The 17,211-nt window shown below is 37.6% G+C and overlaps 1 protein-coding gene across 1 annotated transcript; it reads left to right on the top strand.

The window, feature by feature from the left end:
• Nucleotides 1-736: 736 nt before the first annotated feature.
• Nucleotides 737-12,559, top strand: brms1 (BRMS1, transcriptional repressor and anoikis regulator). Its single transcript, XM_002939328.5, has 11 exons — nt 737-895; nt 2,988-3,109; nt 3,894-3,984; nt 5,361-5,488; nt 5,735-5,814; nt 5,905-6,001; nt 6,171-6,263; nt 6,906-6,970; nt 7,141-7,180; nt 7,338-7,461; nt 8,761-12,559. The coding sequence occupies exons 2-11, from the start codon at nt 3,001-3,003 to the stop codon at nt 8,882-8,884; spliced, it is 951 nt and encodes a 316-aa protein (XP_002939374.2). The 5' UTR covers nt 737-895; nt 2,988-3,000; the 3' UTR covers nt 8,885-12,559.
• The last annotated feature ends 4,652 nt before the right edge of the window (nt 12,560-17,211 follow it).

Below are 17,211 nucleotides of genomic sequence, written 5' to 3' on the forward strand. Positions count from 1 at the left end.
GTGTGACATCATGTAGACTACTTCACTTATGTGGCTGGATCCCTCAAGTCATGTTTTCTCATGTTTCACTTTAGTACTTTCTGTCTCTGATTCCAACAAACTTTAAAGGAGCTTATAAAACTAATTACCAGTCCACTAAGAAGCCCTTGATTATGAGCTGCTCAAAGCTGCAAAAGGGGCAGGGTGATGAAGGGGTGGTGTGGGACAGACTGGCTCCTGTACACAGTAGAGGGCAGAGTTGTGTGCAGGAATTGGGGGCAGAACAACACAAATACATTGACAGTAAATGTAAATGCCGGACAGGTGGCAAGCCTACCTATAAAGGAAGGGGGGTGAAGTCAGTAAAAAAAGACCAATTTTCAAACGAGTGCTTTATAATAGTAATAAACATATGAAAATATGCTTTTTTTTTAATTAAAACAATAGGCAGAACGAACAGACTTTTTGTCAGTTAATGTCACATTCTATTTCCTGATCTGAGCACAATTACATCAAACAAACAATCCGCTAAGAAGTCTTTTATGTAATGAGCTGCTCCTTTATCCTAAAGCTTAATGTAACAGCAGACAACCAAAAACACATTTGCCAAAACAATACATAGGACCTGTGTTGAAATTACAATACAAGTGCTATTTAATGTTGACAAAGAGAGCACACTGTCACTTTAAGTGTCTCTTCCCTCCGAGGGGAGAGCGCCTGGCATTATGGGTAGAGTAAGCGGGGAAGCCTAGGCTGGATCCTCTCGCGAGATTTAGATTTCCCCTTCCCTGCATCGGTTACAGAAGTTTGAGAAGGAAGCGGAGAGAAACTACGGAGCTGATGTGATCGGGTGCCAGCTGAAAAGCATTACAGGCAGCAGCAGCAGCAACAATCTGTCTGTTTGTCTGCCTGTTAGGTAATGAGCTAGAATAGCTGCTCGATCAAGTTACTGTGCGGTCCATCCCACTTCCCTTCCCTCTCTTACCTTTTATTCCTAAAAAATGAACCCGATTTTGTTATTTTGCCAGTTTCTGTGTTCTCCCTTTCTCTTCTTCTTTCGCTGCGTTTTTTGATCTAGAACCTCATATTCAATGATATTTGCATAGTAGTTTCACAGAAATCACACCTGGATGGATGTCAAACAGCATTCTCCTCTCTAAAAACCCTTTTCAAAGTGACCAACTGCATAGAACTTTTCTGAGGACAGTAATCATTCCTGGATGTCAAATATCCTTCTCCACCACCTTTAAATCTTTTACAAAGAGACCAACCATAAAGAAGTAATTCAAAGAGCAGCTCCAGGTCACATGACATTTGCTGCTTTGCCCCCTGTAGTACATTGCCAATGGGCCACGGGAACCTTCTCTGCAGTCTGCTATTGCCATAGGGCTATTGCACAGATAAAAATAAAAAGTATTATTGCTCCAGTCAAGCCCAGCAATATATTATTAGCAGTGCCGAAAGGGTGGCAAAAAAATACATGCCAACTATATACTGCAGAGGGGAGTGCTGATGGCCACCCAAAATTAACTGGAGGACTGATCATTTTATATAGAGTTTCATTCATTTCCAAGCTTTTAATCTGTTTTAGAATTTTTGGAGAGCACACACAGTAGAGTCTGCAGAGTCTGTCTATATCAGATTATACCCATGACCTTGTAAACATGGACAGTATCAAGTGTCCCAATGGACAGTACCAATGCGATCGGTAGGCCGAAGCCCCCTGTCCTGCTCCCACTGCCTCACTGGCTCAGTCTGATGCTGACAAGATCTGTCAGTTTAGCAGACGGAAAACGGAGCTCTTTATAGCCCCTTTTGTGTTTTCAAAATCATTGTCTAATATAAACAAAAACTGCCTATAGGATTTGATTAAACATGGAAAACACAGGTATAGGATCCATTATTTGGAAACCTGTTATTGAGAAAGTTCTGAATTACGGGAAGGCAATTCCAATAAGCAAATATTTCTATTTTATAAAAGTGATTTCCTTTTTCTCTAATTATAGCACTACCTTTACTTGTGATACATACTGGGCTGTGTCAATCTATAGAAGTGTCCAAAAAATCCTGTTTGTTTTATTTAATATTTAATATATTTTTAGCAGACTTAAGGTCTGGTGATCCAAATTATGTAAAGATTTCTTATCTGGAAAACCCTTATCTGGATAATGGTCCCTATACCTGTATAATTCATTTTATAAAGGTGACTGGTCCTGTTTGAATATCTGTACTAGTAGAATGGTTATTATATGGTTAATACAGGAAAGAATTTCAAGATGTGTTGTTTCTTTATAAATGGGGACAGGAATATGTGTGATTAAGACCTGTAAGATGTTAAGAAACTTAATATGTATTCCTTATAAATGTGCGTAAGTGCTTAAAGGAGAAAGAAAGGTAAAAACTAAGTAAGCTTTATCAGAAAGGTCTATGTAAATACAGCAATAAGCACTCACAGAAACGCTGCACTGACTTCTCTGTAAAAAGATTTCTTGTCTGTAATTCATGTGCCACAGACACACAGCTCTCTCCTCTCTCCCCCAAGAATGCTAAGAACTCACTCCCCCCCTTAGGAATGTGGATCTGAGCCAATCAGCAGGAAGCTGACTCATAGTCTAACTAACTGAGCATGTACACTTGGTCTGGGTGTCTGTGCAGGAGTGAGGCATTATGGGAACTTTCATTACACAGCTCAGCATTTTTTCTTCCTGTTTGGCTTCTGATCATCTGAACAGGTGAAATATGGGGAGACTTAAGGGCACTATTGAGACAACTGAAGGTATGCCTGCAGCTTGAGATTAACTCTTTACTAGTCTGTCCTTCTCCTTTAAACTGTCTGCTAGGTTTTGCATTTGGGAAACAGACTGATGTAAAGTATAAAAGCATGCCAATCTGAGTATTTTTGGATAGGGGCTGATCATCTTAAGTTAAAGTTGCATTATAGTGGCCGGAATGAAGCTGCCATATTGGTCTATTGGTCACTTGAATATTTTGAGTATCTTTCCATGTAGAAAATCATCCTCCATGATGGAGGCAGAGGCAGACTCTGCTGCAGAGATGAATGGACAAGAGGAAGCCGACACTGATGGGGAGGACAGCGCTAGCCAGTCCGATTCGGAAGAGGAGAGTTCTGGTATGTATTCACATTGTGAAACTTTTCGTTCATACTGCATAGACCTCTGAATTATATTTATCATACAGAGGATTGAAGGCCCTGCCTACAGGAAGGTTTAGGGGACAAATTAAATATATGGTTGTTGGAGAGAAGTGGTGATTATGATGTCTTGACTTTAGAGAATCAGGCAAAGAGGGCCATTATATCCACCCCTGTTTTTCTTTGGATGGCAGCAGCTGCCAAACGGCCTCATGTGCCTTTAGCCTTAATCTTCAAGGGATAAAATGATGTAAATCAGGGTTGTCCATCCCGTAGCTCTTCATCTGTTCAAGTATAGCTCCCAGCTTTGGCTGTTATTGGGATACTGTATGGACATTCCTGATATACATATTTGGAAGGAAAAACTGCACCAAAATATCATGCTGTTTCTTCTTAATCCTTATTATAGAATTATTCCTAATGGGTCAGTTTGTATTTGGAATTTACAGGGTAATGCAATGATAATATCTACCCACTGGTCCTCGAACAGATGACCAGTAAATGCTATCTGCTGATTGTTTGCTATGGGTTACTGGACAAGTAGCAAATTTAAGACTATTTATTACACTACCCCTTAAATATTTAATTCTTTATGGGAAAAGTAATTGGAGTGAAATGATAAATTATTGTGAACATGTAAAGCATTGTAACATGTTTAATTCCAGTTACACATGGCTGGAATGCTTTTTTAGGGAACACACATGTACACTACCTCTACAATTAATATTCAGTAATTTTCAAAAAAAACATTTTGTAATGCCAGATATGGATGACCTCGATTGTGAACGCCGAAGAAACGAATGTTTAGATGAGATGTGTCACTTGGAAAAGCAATTTTCAGAACTTAAAGAGAAGTAAGTATCCCCTACCATCAAAAACTATTTTTCATTTGTTTTGTTTTAATTTCCTTTAAGCTGGTCATACATGTACAGAGAAATTATTTCAGAGGATGTTCTTTGCATGTATGCCATGTACTGTGGATATCGTCTGGTTTGGGAAATGGTTCTGCTTGCAAATCATATCTGCCAATGCACCATATTAGATAGTATATATAGTAATATATAGATGACCATACTGTGTATGTCTCCTAGTATGATATACATGTGTTCAGGCTCCTCACCAATCAGTCAGATAACACATGTGTTTGCCATATGTATGGCTGCTAAAAAAGTTTTTTTTAGCCTTGAAGGACAATATTCTTTCTTTAAGTTTTTCTTTCTGTAACTGATTATTAGTTGAGGGCAATATGGTCATTCCTGTGATTCTTTGGGAACATTCTTTGCTTCCAGAAATCAAAATGTGAATAGCGTTTACCACAGAAAAATGAACTTTCTATTCATTCCTGTGGGATCAATGGGTAAAATTTTATCCAGGGAGTTTATTATTTGATGAATATGCTTCTAAAAATCCCATAGGAATGAATAGAAAACGTGTGTTTTTCTGTGGGGAGCTCTAATGTTAGGTGTAGATTGATCTGCCCTTTAGGAGCTGTTCAAGAATATTATGTATAGTATAGTGAAAATTGACTGCTTTTTAGACATAAGTTGGCCATACACCTCAAGTTTTTTCTTATGCTGGGCCAAATGGTATTGCAGGCATACATAGACCTGTCAAGCAAGGACAGCATCAATGAGGCAATGCAGTTTCCACCCATGATGATCAGGCAGGCAGTTGTGGGCCCCTATTTATGGGCCAATAAGTTGCTGATTCAGTCTGGATGGGCAGCTTATATAGGTCTGTGTATTGCCACCTTAAGGCAGCACACAAATTATATCATGTATAACTGCAACTAGCTGCAAGGCTGATCTTTCTGTTTGGAACTCTAGATCAATAACATAAAGACTTTTCCCTTGCAAATATGATCGTTTTTAGGAGAGATCAGTTGACAGACTAGCTATGAATGCCGGCTAGAAAACTGTCACCCCTTTGCCATTGTTGCATCATTATCATCACATTGACTATATATATGAACAGATAGTAATTTTTTAGCCAGACTGACCAGAGTGTTTTACCCTGCAAACTGACTAATTGACCGTTATAAATGGTACAATGCTGTACCCCATATGTAATAACAATATTTGTGCATGTTTGGCAAATTTTGTTTATATGATGTATTCTTCAGTTTGTATAGCCTAGTAGTGAGATAACCAGGGTCATTGGGTTCCAGGTAATTCTTCTGCAGGAAACAAACCACTGATGCCCATTGTCTGGTTTCTGTCTTGTTTCATAGATTGTTTAAGGAACGCCTAAATGAACTAAAGGCCAAATTGGAGGAAGTAAATTCAGGCAGAGCTATGGAGTATATTAACCCTTTAGCAGAACTGCAGAAGAACATGAAAATTAGGATAGAAGTTGCAGGTAACACAATGCTTTTGTTTAACCCTATGCCAGATTGGCAATACATGTAAAGGAGTATAATTATGTTTATAACAGAATCTAAAGCCAAACTACCTTATTTTTTTTAACCCTACCCAAGTTTTATAATGTCATCCAGTGGCCATTCTCTGACATTTTTTTTGTATAAAGCTAATTTTGGCCATTCATTCTTAACATAATAGAACCATTAGTCTAGCTGGTAAAATGCAAGTGACTTGTCTTTTGTAGGTATTTACAAGGGCTTCTGTCTGGATGTCATAAAACATCGCTATGAGTGTGAGGTGCAGGGAGCTAAGCAGCACTTGGAGGTTAGATTGAATTTGATTTTATAAATATAAATGTTTTTGAATAGTAGATATATTTGAAGATATTTTTGCTCATTCCTTATATATTTGCAGAGTGAGAAGGTTCTCCTGTTTGATAACATGCAATGTGAGCTTCTGGAGCGCATCCAAAGACTAGAGGAGGACCGACAGAGTATTGACATCTCATCAGGTATCCAAAGGAAACACTGACATCTTTATTTTTGTCTTTCCTTGAGTGACCACCAGTATTTACTACAAATTAGAGGAAGTGTACGCTTTATGTCTGTGTTGCAAAACTTCCGTTACCATTTGATTTCCGTTTTGAATTTGATTTTCTTTCCATTTCATTCTGTTTGTAGAATGGTGGGATGAAGAACTGAGATCCAAAAGGAACCGCAAAAAGTGGGATCCCTTCCGGTCAGAGAAAAAGAGGAGAGTTCCCTTAGTCTCTGGTATCCTTTCATATAATCAGATAATGCATAAGCAGAAACTAGCTCATCAGTATTATTTCTAATTTCACTGCTGCATTTCTGTTTTTTCCTCAATGTATTTTCTTTAAATAGTGGCTAAAGGACTCCCTATTGTAAAATATAAGGATATTATAAGTCACCATGGAGTTCAATGACCATGAAGCATGAGGCCAAAGGCTGGGTTATTATACAGATAATGGAACTGAGAGGTGACTTCTAATATCCTTATATTTTACAACAGCGGGTACATAATTTATTATAATACACAAGTTCTAGTGAGTCATGTGACAGAAAGCACAGATCATAACTTATGACAGGATATTCATGACTCTTGTGTATAAATGTTATCACATAACTTATATATGCATACAAACACCTATCTATAATAACTCAGTGGCATTTTTAACTGCATGGTGGTTATGGTTAAGTGCAAAAAAGACTTTCATTCCAGGATAAAATGCTTGAAAATGGAAGCTCAGCATTAAATTGCAATGTTTATCATGGCTAGCAATAAGCCAGCCCTTAACATCACACACAGTAGAATCAGTGGGTGTTTTGTATGGCTGTTCTTGACAACTTATACATTCCAGATAGCATTAGATTTTTTCTTAAGACTGCTTTCAGGTCCATATATTGTTTACATGCTGCGGGATTTGGATATCCTAGAAGACTGGACTGCTATCAAAAAGGTAACAAAAACCACAATAAAAATGGCCTTAAAGGGTAATTTACCTTTAAATTAACTTTTAGTATAATGTAGTGGGTGCTATTATCAGAACATTTGCAGTTGGTCTTCATTGACATTCAATTCAATCTATTTTTGTTTCTTGTCAGTTCTTAAATATTCTTTTGGTTTCAGGCCAAAGCAGCGGTTTCACCACAAAAGAGGAAATCTGATAGTGAGTACATGGGAAGAATTGGGTACCAAACCTTTAAACCAAATCTGCTTCTTTTAATTCAATACATCATATGCGTTATTCTTTTTTAGGAAATGTGTTTTCTATGTGTTCCAAAATTCATACCTGTACTTTTTTTTTTTTTTTTCCTAAAATGTAGATGTAAAAGCTGAGAAGCAGCATTTCAGTGCTCGCTGTGAAGATGGCTGTCTTTATTATGAGGGAGAGAGCTTCACCAAAGGAGAGGCTATTATCTTAGATATGAAGGATGAACCGCCATCACAGTAAGATTCTTTCAGTCCTTGTGATGACACTATTCAGACGGCAGCTAAACATACACAGAGCAATATGTCTGAGTATTTTGACAATATTGCATGACCCTGGAATGTAGGGAGTCCAATGTGTTATGGCATGCTTTGATCCTTGGACTATAAATAATCTGTCTGAAAACCTGGTGTATTGACAACACCTCTTTTAGCCCAAATATCTATGTGTAGAGAATCTGTCTCGTATATGGAGCTGGGCCTAGATATTCAGGCACCCAAGGAATCCCTCCAGTGACTGTTCGCCGTACCCCTCACTCGTCTGGCAGACTTGCCCCTTCCACTCCGTGCTATCTGCCCGGCCTGCTCTGCTCCCTCTACACATGCTGCTCTCGCCCTCCTTCATTATCTCTGACTTCAAAGGTCAGTATGCAAGTTTGTCTGTAGAGGGAGCAGAGCCTCATGTTCCAGCATCATTAACCCTTCCTCCACTCCATCCCACAAACGTTTTTTTTATTTTTATTTGCTTGGAATTGTTCCTTACCCTAAGTACTTGCCTCTTCTTCTGGCCCTGCCTGTGTACCTTAAAATTCTGTGAACCTTATCTGTTTTTACAGTGACCTTTGAAGGTTCTCTGTTTTGTTTTATATTAAATGATGAATCCACATATTCCATGTCATGTCCAGGACTTCATAGGGCTCTTTTACCAAGTACAGGGCAGGTTGTTTGAAAAAAGAGCACAGAGAACCATGTGTGGCCCATGAATACAAAACTGCCTGCATGTAGTTGCACTGTATTCATGAGGGGCAACAGAGGGTGGCACATAGGTGGCCCCTTCTCTTACAATGACATACAAGTTAGGGGGCTTAAGTTAAATTAAGGGATGTTTTTGGTACACAGTAAAGCTATGCTTTTATCGATTCCTATTTCAATGACTAATTCACCTTTAAATGAGCTTTAGTAATAATGTATTCTGCAGATATTCTGAGAACATAATTAGCATTTGTTTTTATAAATGACAGACCGGAAAGTAAATAGGAGAGGCCTGAAAAGAAAAGTGATAAAATGTAACAATACCAATAAATTTGTAGACTTGCAGAATGATTTACGGTTGGGCTTGGGTTAACTTTTTGTCAACCCGCATATCACTAGTGACTTGCATCCTTACCATTAGCATCATTGCTTAAGGCAAAGTTCTGGTTAGTTGCAAATGGGGCCCACACATCAACCAATCAGTAAAAAGTTATTTTAAAAATATCTGTATCTGTTAAAAGAGTTTGTAGCTAACTAAACTAATGACACATTTTCTTCTCTCTACAGGGCAGTTATCACGGCAGTCAGCACAGGAGAAGTATGGCTCAGGAGAGGAGACAGCAGCAAGACAAAGATCTATGTGTCACAGCTACAGAAAGGCAAATACTCAGTTAGACGAGCAGGAAAATAAAACTTGGTTCTCTTTTGTTTTATATTTTTCCAATTTCTGGCTTCCTGCTTTTTGGGCAATTGATGGATGTAATATTGATTAGTTAATGTATAAATATAGCTAGAATACATAATGCCCCTATGTAACAACATTCTTATTTAAATGGAGGCTAGTGAAGTATATGACCCCATTTATTGCCATTGTCCTTGTAATGTTACATCTGTAACTCACCTGGGCGAGTCGAGAGCTTGTCTGTATTGCTGGGGCAGTCAGGCAGTAGATCTTTTGTAAGCTTCTTAGTGTTTTTTCACATAGAACAGGTTTGTATTTAATTGCGGTATATCAATATTGTGGATGCATAAGTAAATTCTTAAATAGGCATTCCAGAAATAACTCCTCTGCATTTCCCAAGCTCGGGGAGGGGCTCCCTTACATTATAAACACAGCCACTTCTCATTAATAATAAGAGTCAATCAATCTGGGATCAAAAGTAATATTTAAAAATGATAAAATTGTGCTTCTTTCCATTCTGAAATATTAATGATTTGGCTAATTAATGATCAACAATGACAGTGAATCAGACTTTAGCACTGTTGCTTAACAACCGTAAAATATATTTTATTTCTCAGTAGCGTAACAATAGACTCCATTTACTCAAATAACATTTTAATAATTGATTTCCTTTTTTCTGTAGAAATTAAACTGACCTTATACCTAATCCAGTCTAATATATAATTAATTCTTATTGGTAGCAGAACAATCCTATTAATTAATATTTTTAATTAATATTTAAATGATTTTTAGCATGATTATAGGACTGAGATCCAAATTATGAAAAGACCCCTTATCCAGAAAACCCCAGATCCCATGCATCCTGGATTACAGTTCCCATACATATGCACATTTGGAGTGCTAGCGGGTTCCAGTGATGAAAATGCTGCGACATGTCCCTAACTTGCAATCTTCTTAATCAGTTACAAGGTTATAAAATACAAGGAGTCATTTTTTTAAAGGTTATAAATTACTAGAAGTTACAGCAATAATTAATATATTGTATATATTATACAATATTTATACTATTTTATAAATATAATTGTATTAACATTATTTATTACATAGTTATAATATGCAATTTTTACAGTAGATTGTAGCGGGTCTCTGATTTATTGTTTTTATTGATCAGTAATTAAAAGTATGTCAAGGACTTATAAATTGGTTTTATGGAAAGACGCTTAACAAAAGCAAAGTTTAATATGGTTACAAAAAGACTTTTCTTCTGTAGAAAATCCACATTCTTTCCTTGCACTTGGCTGTTTCTAAAGAGAAAGTTTTTATAACTCAATTTCTATTGAACTGTAAAAATGAATTTGTAAATGTTATAATATGCCGTTTCAGGGGACAGCTTAGATCTTCCCTGTAGCTATGTTTTAAGGTAGAAGATTTCTAGAAAAGCATCTGGCTTTGCCACTAGAAGAGGTGAATGTATGGAAGATATTGTTGGATGGTATAAAAAAGTGGAGTTGTAAATCTGGTTTCAAAGCGATTGCTCCATATGTATAAAAGAAACATGGCCTCATTTCCTATGAATGGGTAAGATGCTTATAGCAAAAAACAGTTCAATATTTTTTTGTAAATAATGTGCAGATAGCTACAGTGTTTGCACCACTGTCTATAGTCTGCAGTTTTCATTTCTGTCACAATGGGAGTCATGCCAGCATGATTTGGACATTTTCTTGTGGCTACCTTTTGCATTAAGTGCATGTGAATAATAAGAAAAGCTGAGTGCAAAGGGAACACTGTGCTTAATGTCTGATCAATGGCAAGTGTAAATTACAGGGCACATTCCGCCTTAATCAAAATCAGTAGGCACGAAAAGCACTTACAATTGTGCTGCTAAATTGAGTCATTGGGCAAGATATACCGATACACATATGGGCCAGTTTTTGGGCCCTGAAGTGCACCTACTCATAGGGGCCCATTTATCAAAGTCTGAATTTCGTGCACGAAAATATTGTGGTACAATCCGTAAGTTCTGAAATTTTCGTATCCGAACGATCGTAAATGGAACGAAAAACTTTCTGACTTTGAACCTTCAGTGCATGATTTTGGAAGCCTCCCATAGGACTCAATGGCACTCAGCAGCTCCAACCTGGCTCAAGGAAAGTCACAATACCAAAGCTTGAATGAATCCTAAACTTTCATAGTTGTTGTGACAAATATGATTTTGTTGCAGAAATTCACGCAAAGTACGAAAAAGTCACGGAAATTAACGAAAAAAAGGCAAAAATACGCACAGTTCTAAAACTTAGGAAAAATACAAATTTTTCCCATACATTGATAAATGTGCCCCTTAGTAAATGAGGCCTACAAGCTCCATATAAATCAGTGAAATGGTTTCACTTTCTTTACAGTGAGCAATTGCTTTAATTCCTCTTCATTTTTATATGCAATACCATTAGAATGTTAAAATGTTCTACACTATTTTGTGTGTTCCCCTGTTTAATGTAGATGGGTTAGTTAGGAAGAGGTGATTTGGGTATAAATATATATGAGAAGGCATGCCAAGTAATAGAGCACAGACTTGGATTACATAATACATAGGAGCAAAGGCAAAATTCATTTTTTCCTCAAGCTGGAATAGAACAGAACCATACTTTCTAGAGAAGCCAATGCACACAATATAATAATACCTGTTAGGAAAAGAGGTATGTTTTCAATCTATGTTTTAAATCTATGTTTTATATCTTTAGTATCAAAAGCTAGTAATACAAAACCCATATATCTGGAGCTGCACATACCACCCGGCCTACAGAAAGCTAAGAAATGAGCAAAGCGAACACAAATGAGAAACCCAAACTCTTTAGAACAAAACCCTATATCAGTGGGGTTCTAGTGTGCAGAATTAGCAGGCATGTCTCAATACATTAATGAAGCAAAGAGTAGTTTCATATTGCATCCTAGCAGAGCTTCAGTTGCAGTTGACTTGCACCGTGTCACTTCTGCCTATACTAATAATAGGCTCACATATGATCAACTTATATTGGGTTTGATTTGATTGTATGCTAGTGCCTATTAGAATGGGCTGTCCCATACGATATAAGGTATGCGACAAAGAATAACGTAGAGCTAGTAATATCTGGTAAATAATTAGTAATAAATGGCTGGCTCTGTTTATGGATGATTGTTGTGGTGCAGTTGCTGTAAAATTTTGTTACACAGGTTCTAAATGTGGCACTGTGCATTAGTTTCCCCATTTCGGTGCAAAATAGGTGCCCTTTTTATTTGATTTTTTAAAATTTAAAGGATCTACAATACAGTCCAGAAGGAACACATTTGTTTCTTGTAATACAATAGATGGAACTTACAGGCATGTGGAGATGCTGAATTTACATTCAACTAAAATATGGCTGTGTATGGTGAAGCACCGAGTCCAGCAGGAACTCCAGTCTGTGCCGGCTCCCAGCTCCAGTGTGGAAACAATTTGGGTGGAAAATAGGTGGCATGTAAATATCTTGTTCAGGGGATGTGTGTAAGTACTATATGCAGAAACGGATGGGAATTAGAATAATGTTATTATGCAGTTTTCCTAATATTGTATAATTATTTTACTATATTTACATTGCTTCTGGCAAAATGAAAGATATGTATTTTTTTTAACCAGCTGAAGTAGTGCTTAATAAATAGTAGTGTTTTAAATATGGACTGTTCTTTTCATGGTGATGGGGGTGAGATATCATATATAAAATCTCAAATGGGGAATGGCTATAAAATATTACACAAGTCTTTCTGTATATAATATAACATGATCATTGCAAGTCCTCTCCTGATGACCTGCATTGGCCTCCGTTGTGATCTGATCATTGACCTGAAAGGAGAAGTAAAGGTAAAAACTAAGTAAGCTTTATCAGAAAGGTCTACTTCGGTATCAGACTTTTTCTCTTTTAGGGCTCCTTTAGGTTTGGGGATTGAGTCTGCTCAGTTCTCTCCTCTCCCCCACCCTTCTCCTGCTCCCCCCTCCCATAAGAATGCATAAGACCTCACCCCCACCCTTAAAAATGTGTGATCTGAGCTTCTAACAGCTATAACTGCAGCAGGAAGCTACCAAAACCAAGCTAAAATGGCAGCTACTATCAGAGGGAGCTTCTAGGGCTCTTAACTCAGGTATAGTAAAGCTTTCTGCTGAATAAATATAGCATTCTAGTTGGCACTAATGTGGCAAATCTATTGGCAGTAAAATACCAAAATGACTTTCCTTCTCTTTTAAGATCAAATGACCAGATTAGCCTGACATGGCTTAGCACATAGGTGGCCATATTGGGCAAAGATCTGCTCATTTGGCAACCTTGTGGATGTTCAGGTGTATGGCCACCATCAGACATTATAACTTTTTATATGCACAACAAATTATCTTTTTAAAGAAGGAGAAAAAGTACAATCACTGGGGGGTGCCTCCCAATGATTATAATCACTTACCTGATACACAGGACCGGTGCCGCTGTTAGCAGAAAACTCCACCAGCCTGGTTTACCTGAGAGCGAGCAATGCTTATTTGCACCACTTACACATCTGCAGAGTGAAAAGATGAACTATAACAAAACTGCTTTTTCACTCTACTGTGCATGCATTGCCCCCAGGATTTACGAAGAAAGAAGATGGAAGGAAAAAGATTGCTTGCTCGCAGATACCCTGGGTCGGTGCAGTTTTTAGCTTACAGAAGCACCGGTCTGGGGTGTCAGGTAAGTTTACAATCATTGGGGGGTGCTTAACTTTTGGCACTCCCCAGTGATTCTACCTTTCCTTTCTGCTTGAGTACATAGAAATAGGAGTGTTGCCATATTCCATGCCATTAATTAAGCTGGAAAATTCTTTAGAAGACAAGAATAGCAACTACTTCCCACATGTTACATTTTTATGGAGCATGCTTTAGTCTTACTAAGCTGTGCATAAATGCAAAGAAAAAAACAAATGTTCTTTACACTTCTTTAACTTCTTTACAAGTTATAGCTTTATACTGTACTTTTATTTGGTTTATTTAGGACCAAAGAAATGAAAATGAAGACCCTAGGTTTTAATTGGTCTCTTTCCAAGTTACATCAACAAGTGTTACATCCACCTCTGAAGTATTCTGTTTATGTCAGATTTAGACTTAAGAAAAGGCAGTGCTTGCATGAATGGAACTTTATGTTCTATGTAAAGAAAAGAATGTGGCTTAAAATGCATTTCATACACAGGTATGGGACCTGGTACCCAGAATGCTTTGGGGTTTTCTGGATTAGGGATCTCACTTATTTGGATCTACTAAAAAATTAATTTTCTCATTAAATAGACCCAATCGGATTGTTTTGCCTCAATAAGGATGAATTATATCGTAGCTGGGATCAAGTACAAGGTACTGTTTAAATATTACAGGAAATCATTTTTTACATTTTAAATTATTCGATTGAAATGGAGTCTATGTGAGATGGCATTCCATTTATTTGGAGCTTTCTGGATAGTTGATTTCCACATCTGGAAACCCATTATCCAGAAAGCACAGAATTACGGGAAGACCATGTCCCATAGACTACGTTTTAATAAAACAGTACCTTGTGCTTGATCCCAACTAAGATATAATTAATCCTTCTATTGGGTTTATTTAATGTTTAAATTATTTGTTAGTAGACTTAAGGTATGGAGATCCAATTGCAGAAAGATTCCTTATCTGGAAATCCCCAGGTCCCATACATGTACTGAACTTACTGTACCAGCTCTGAAGTTTAGCAATACCATAGTTGTAATGATCAAGGCCTTCAAAGTTGTCTACAGCTTCTGATCTTGTTAGCCTGTCTCTTAAGTGTCAGTGGAACTGCACATGCTCATTGTGCTCTGGGCTACTGTAAAGAAGTTAAACTTATGGATCATGTTAAATAATCAAGAATCCTATAACCTTTTTCTATGTATACAAACATCACACTGTATTTGGCTGAAGCAGTGAATGCTATCAAGAATTAATTTTTGAGAACCTTGCAAAGTGGAATGCTTTAATACACATAAACGTCACTTTTGCAAGGAAAGTGCTGCAAAGAACACCGGCTTTGGTCTGCTGAGCAGTGGAAAACACTTGTGGCTCATGCGTTATATTGTTCTCAACAAGTGGATGTTACACTGCCAAAGGAGCCTAGAGCTTGAATGCTGTTTTCCACATCTGTATAGCAACTCATTATTTTTCTAGGGTTTTCTAGCCTCTGCAACTTAATCAGATCAGTGAGCCAAGTGATTAGTATAGAGAGCAGTAGGAATCCCCTACGTCAGGGGTCCCCAACCTGCCTTACTTGTGAGCCACAGTTAAAAATAAAAAGAATTGGGGAGCAACACAAGCATCATAGAAGTTCATGGAGGTGCCAAATAAGGGCTGTGATTGGCTATTAGGTAACCTCTATGCACACTATCTGCTTACAGGAAACAGGTAGTAAATCTTATTTTTATTCAACCAAAAACTTGCCACCAAGTCTGAAATTGAAAAATAACTACCTGGTTTGGGGGCACTGAGAGCATCATCCAAGGGGTTGGTGAGCAACATATTGCCCCCGAGCCACTGGTTGGGGATCACTGCCCTAAGTTCCTAAAGTATAAGTAGGTTGGTAAAAGTATCTTGTAAATATAGGTTTTACTGGTTTCTGTGGGGACTTTACAGACTCTATACCTCAGTAAGCAGCTCAGTGTGGCAGAAACATGGAGAAATGTTTTCTGTAGTTTTAATTCAAAAGTACAAATAGACTGATAAAACTCCCAGGCTGGAAGCATGGTATCCTCCCACATACACAAAGGAAATATTCAGTACCTGGAAGATCAATATTTCTAACTGGTTTTATTACATCAAAGCAGCTTTAGATATTCTTAAATAGAAGGTGGAAACCATCTTATTTAAACATGGATTTATACAGATTAAAAAAGGAAATCAATGAAATTTTTTTTTTTTGCTTTTTTGCTCCATATTTTGGAGCTTTCTAGAGACCAAGTTTCTGGATAATAGATTCCAAAGGTAAGCATACAGCATGACTTAAGTGGCCATACACGTTAAGATCTTTCTCCCAGGGGGATATCAGGCTAATTTGATTGGTTGGCCCTATCAAATTACAATAACGGGTATAGGAGCCGTTGGTGCAAGGACTGCATTAATGAGCCAATGCGGTTCCCGATCTGATGGGAAAATCAAGCCTGCCCAATTGAATCCTGGCCAATTTTTCCCCAATTTTTCATGGTAGTCAAGGTTTTTAGATTTTTTGAACGCTCTATTTATTAAAAAACACCAAAAAATGTGTTTTTCGCATTTTTCTGTGTTTTTTGTTTGTGCTTTTTCAATTTGGATCTTTTAATAAATGACTAGACATTTGTAGTTTTAGTGGAAATTAGTTTATTTGTGTTTACAAAAAACTCAAAAGCCATAGATCTATCATCCATCTACCTGAAAAGCCCACAGTGCCAGCAGGGAGCATGGCACTAGCTGCAAAAGAAATGCTGTAAGGAGAAAGCAGGTCAGCACTCAGGTCTTATGAAGAACAAAATGGCACTTTATTTCAAGGAAACTAATGTTTTGGCTAGTGAGCTAGCTCCTTAAATAAAGTGCCATTTTGTTCTTCTTAAGACCTGTGAGTGCAGATATGTATATATGAGGATATGTTCCTCTATGGTTCATGAACATTATCAGAAAGTATAGTAGGTGATACCTTTTATTGGTTAATTTGGTAGGTAATAATAACATTGGTTATCATACCTGAAGCAGGGACCTAAGTTGTCCAGAAAGCTCACATTTCATAATCCACTAAATTAGCCAATACGAGGTATGACCTACTCTATATTTTCTGGTTTTGATTTATGGCTAACATGGTAGAACACTCTGCTACTATGGGTATAAACATTCTTTGAGCACAGCTGACAGTATTATCTATAAAGAACATAAGGTATTGCCCACAGCAGCAGTGCTGTCATCTCTGTGTGCAGCTGGCTGCCTGTTTTATGGAGTAGTTAAGAAGAATCCTCTTTATGATCCTGCTGGCTATATGTGATGTGCCCAGGCGTGCAGGCCAGGCGCACCTTCATTACGTCACTACAGGATTTGTTTAATCAGTAGTTATAGGAAAGGAATGTGATATCTCCAGGAGGCGAGAGCAGGTTGTGGGTGGTGAAAAAAGTACAGCCGTTAATTCCATAATTTATTTGGGTGCACTGGGGCAGGAAGTTTTAACACAGTATGAGATACCATGGAATAATACATGCTTTCCATGCTGGGATTCATATCCTTTCTCTGCGACTTACTAGGAGCTATATTTGCATTGCACAACATTTTAATCATAACATGTTAAATATCC

Source organism: Xenopus tropicalis, chromosome 4, assembly GCF_000004195.4.
Source record: "Xenopus tropicalis strain Nigerian chromosome 4, UCB_Xtro_10.0, whole genome shotgun sequence".
In the NCBI taxonomy this organism is placed as follows: domain Eukaryota; kingdom Metazoa; phylum Chordata; class Amphibia; order Anura; family Pipidae; genus Xenopus; species Xenopus tropicalis.

What these genes read in the sequence shown, in the direction of transcription:
- brms1 (XM_002939328.5), top strand. Translation starts at nt 3,001, where the DNA reads ATGATGGAGGCAGAGGCAGACTCTGCTGCAGAGATGAATGGACAAGAG. An exon ending in TTTTCAGAACTTAAAGAGAA is followed by an intron (nt 3,985 to 5,360) that starts GTAAGTATCCCC and finishes CTTGTTTCATAG; the next exon opens with ATTGTTTAAGGAACGCCTAA. An exon ending in GAGAGTTCCCTTAGTCTCTG is followed by an intron (nt 6,264 to 6,905) that starts GTATCCTTTCAT and finishes GACTGCTTTCAG; the next exon opens with GTCCATATATTGTTTACATG.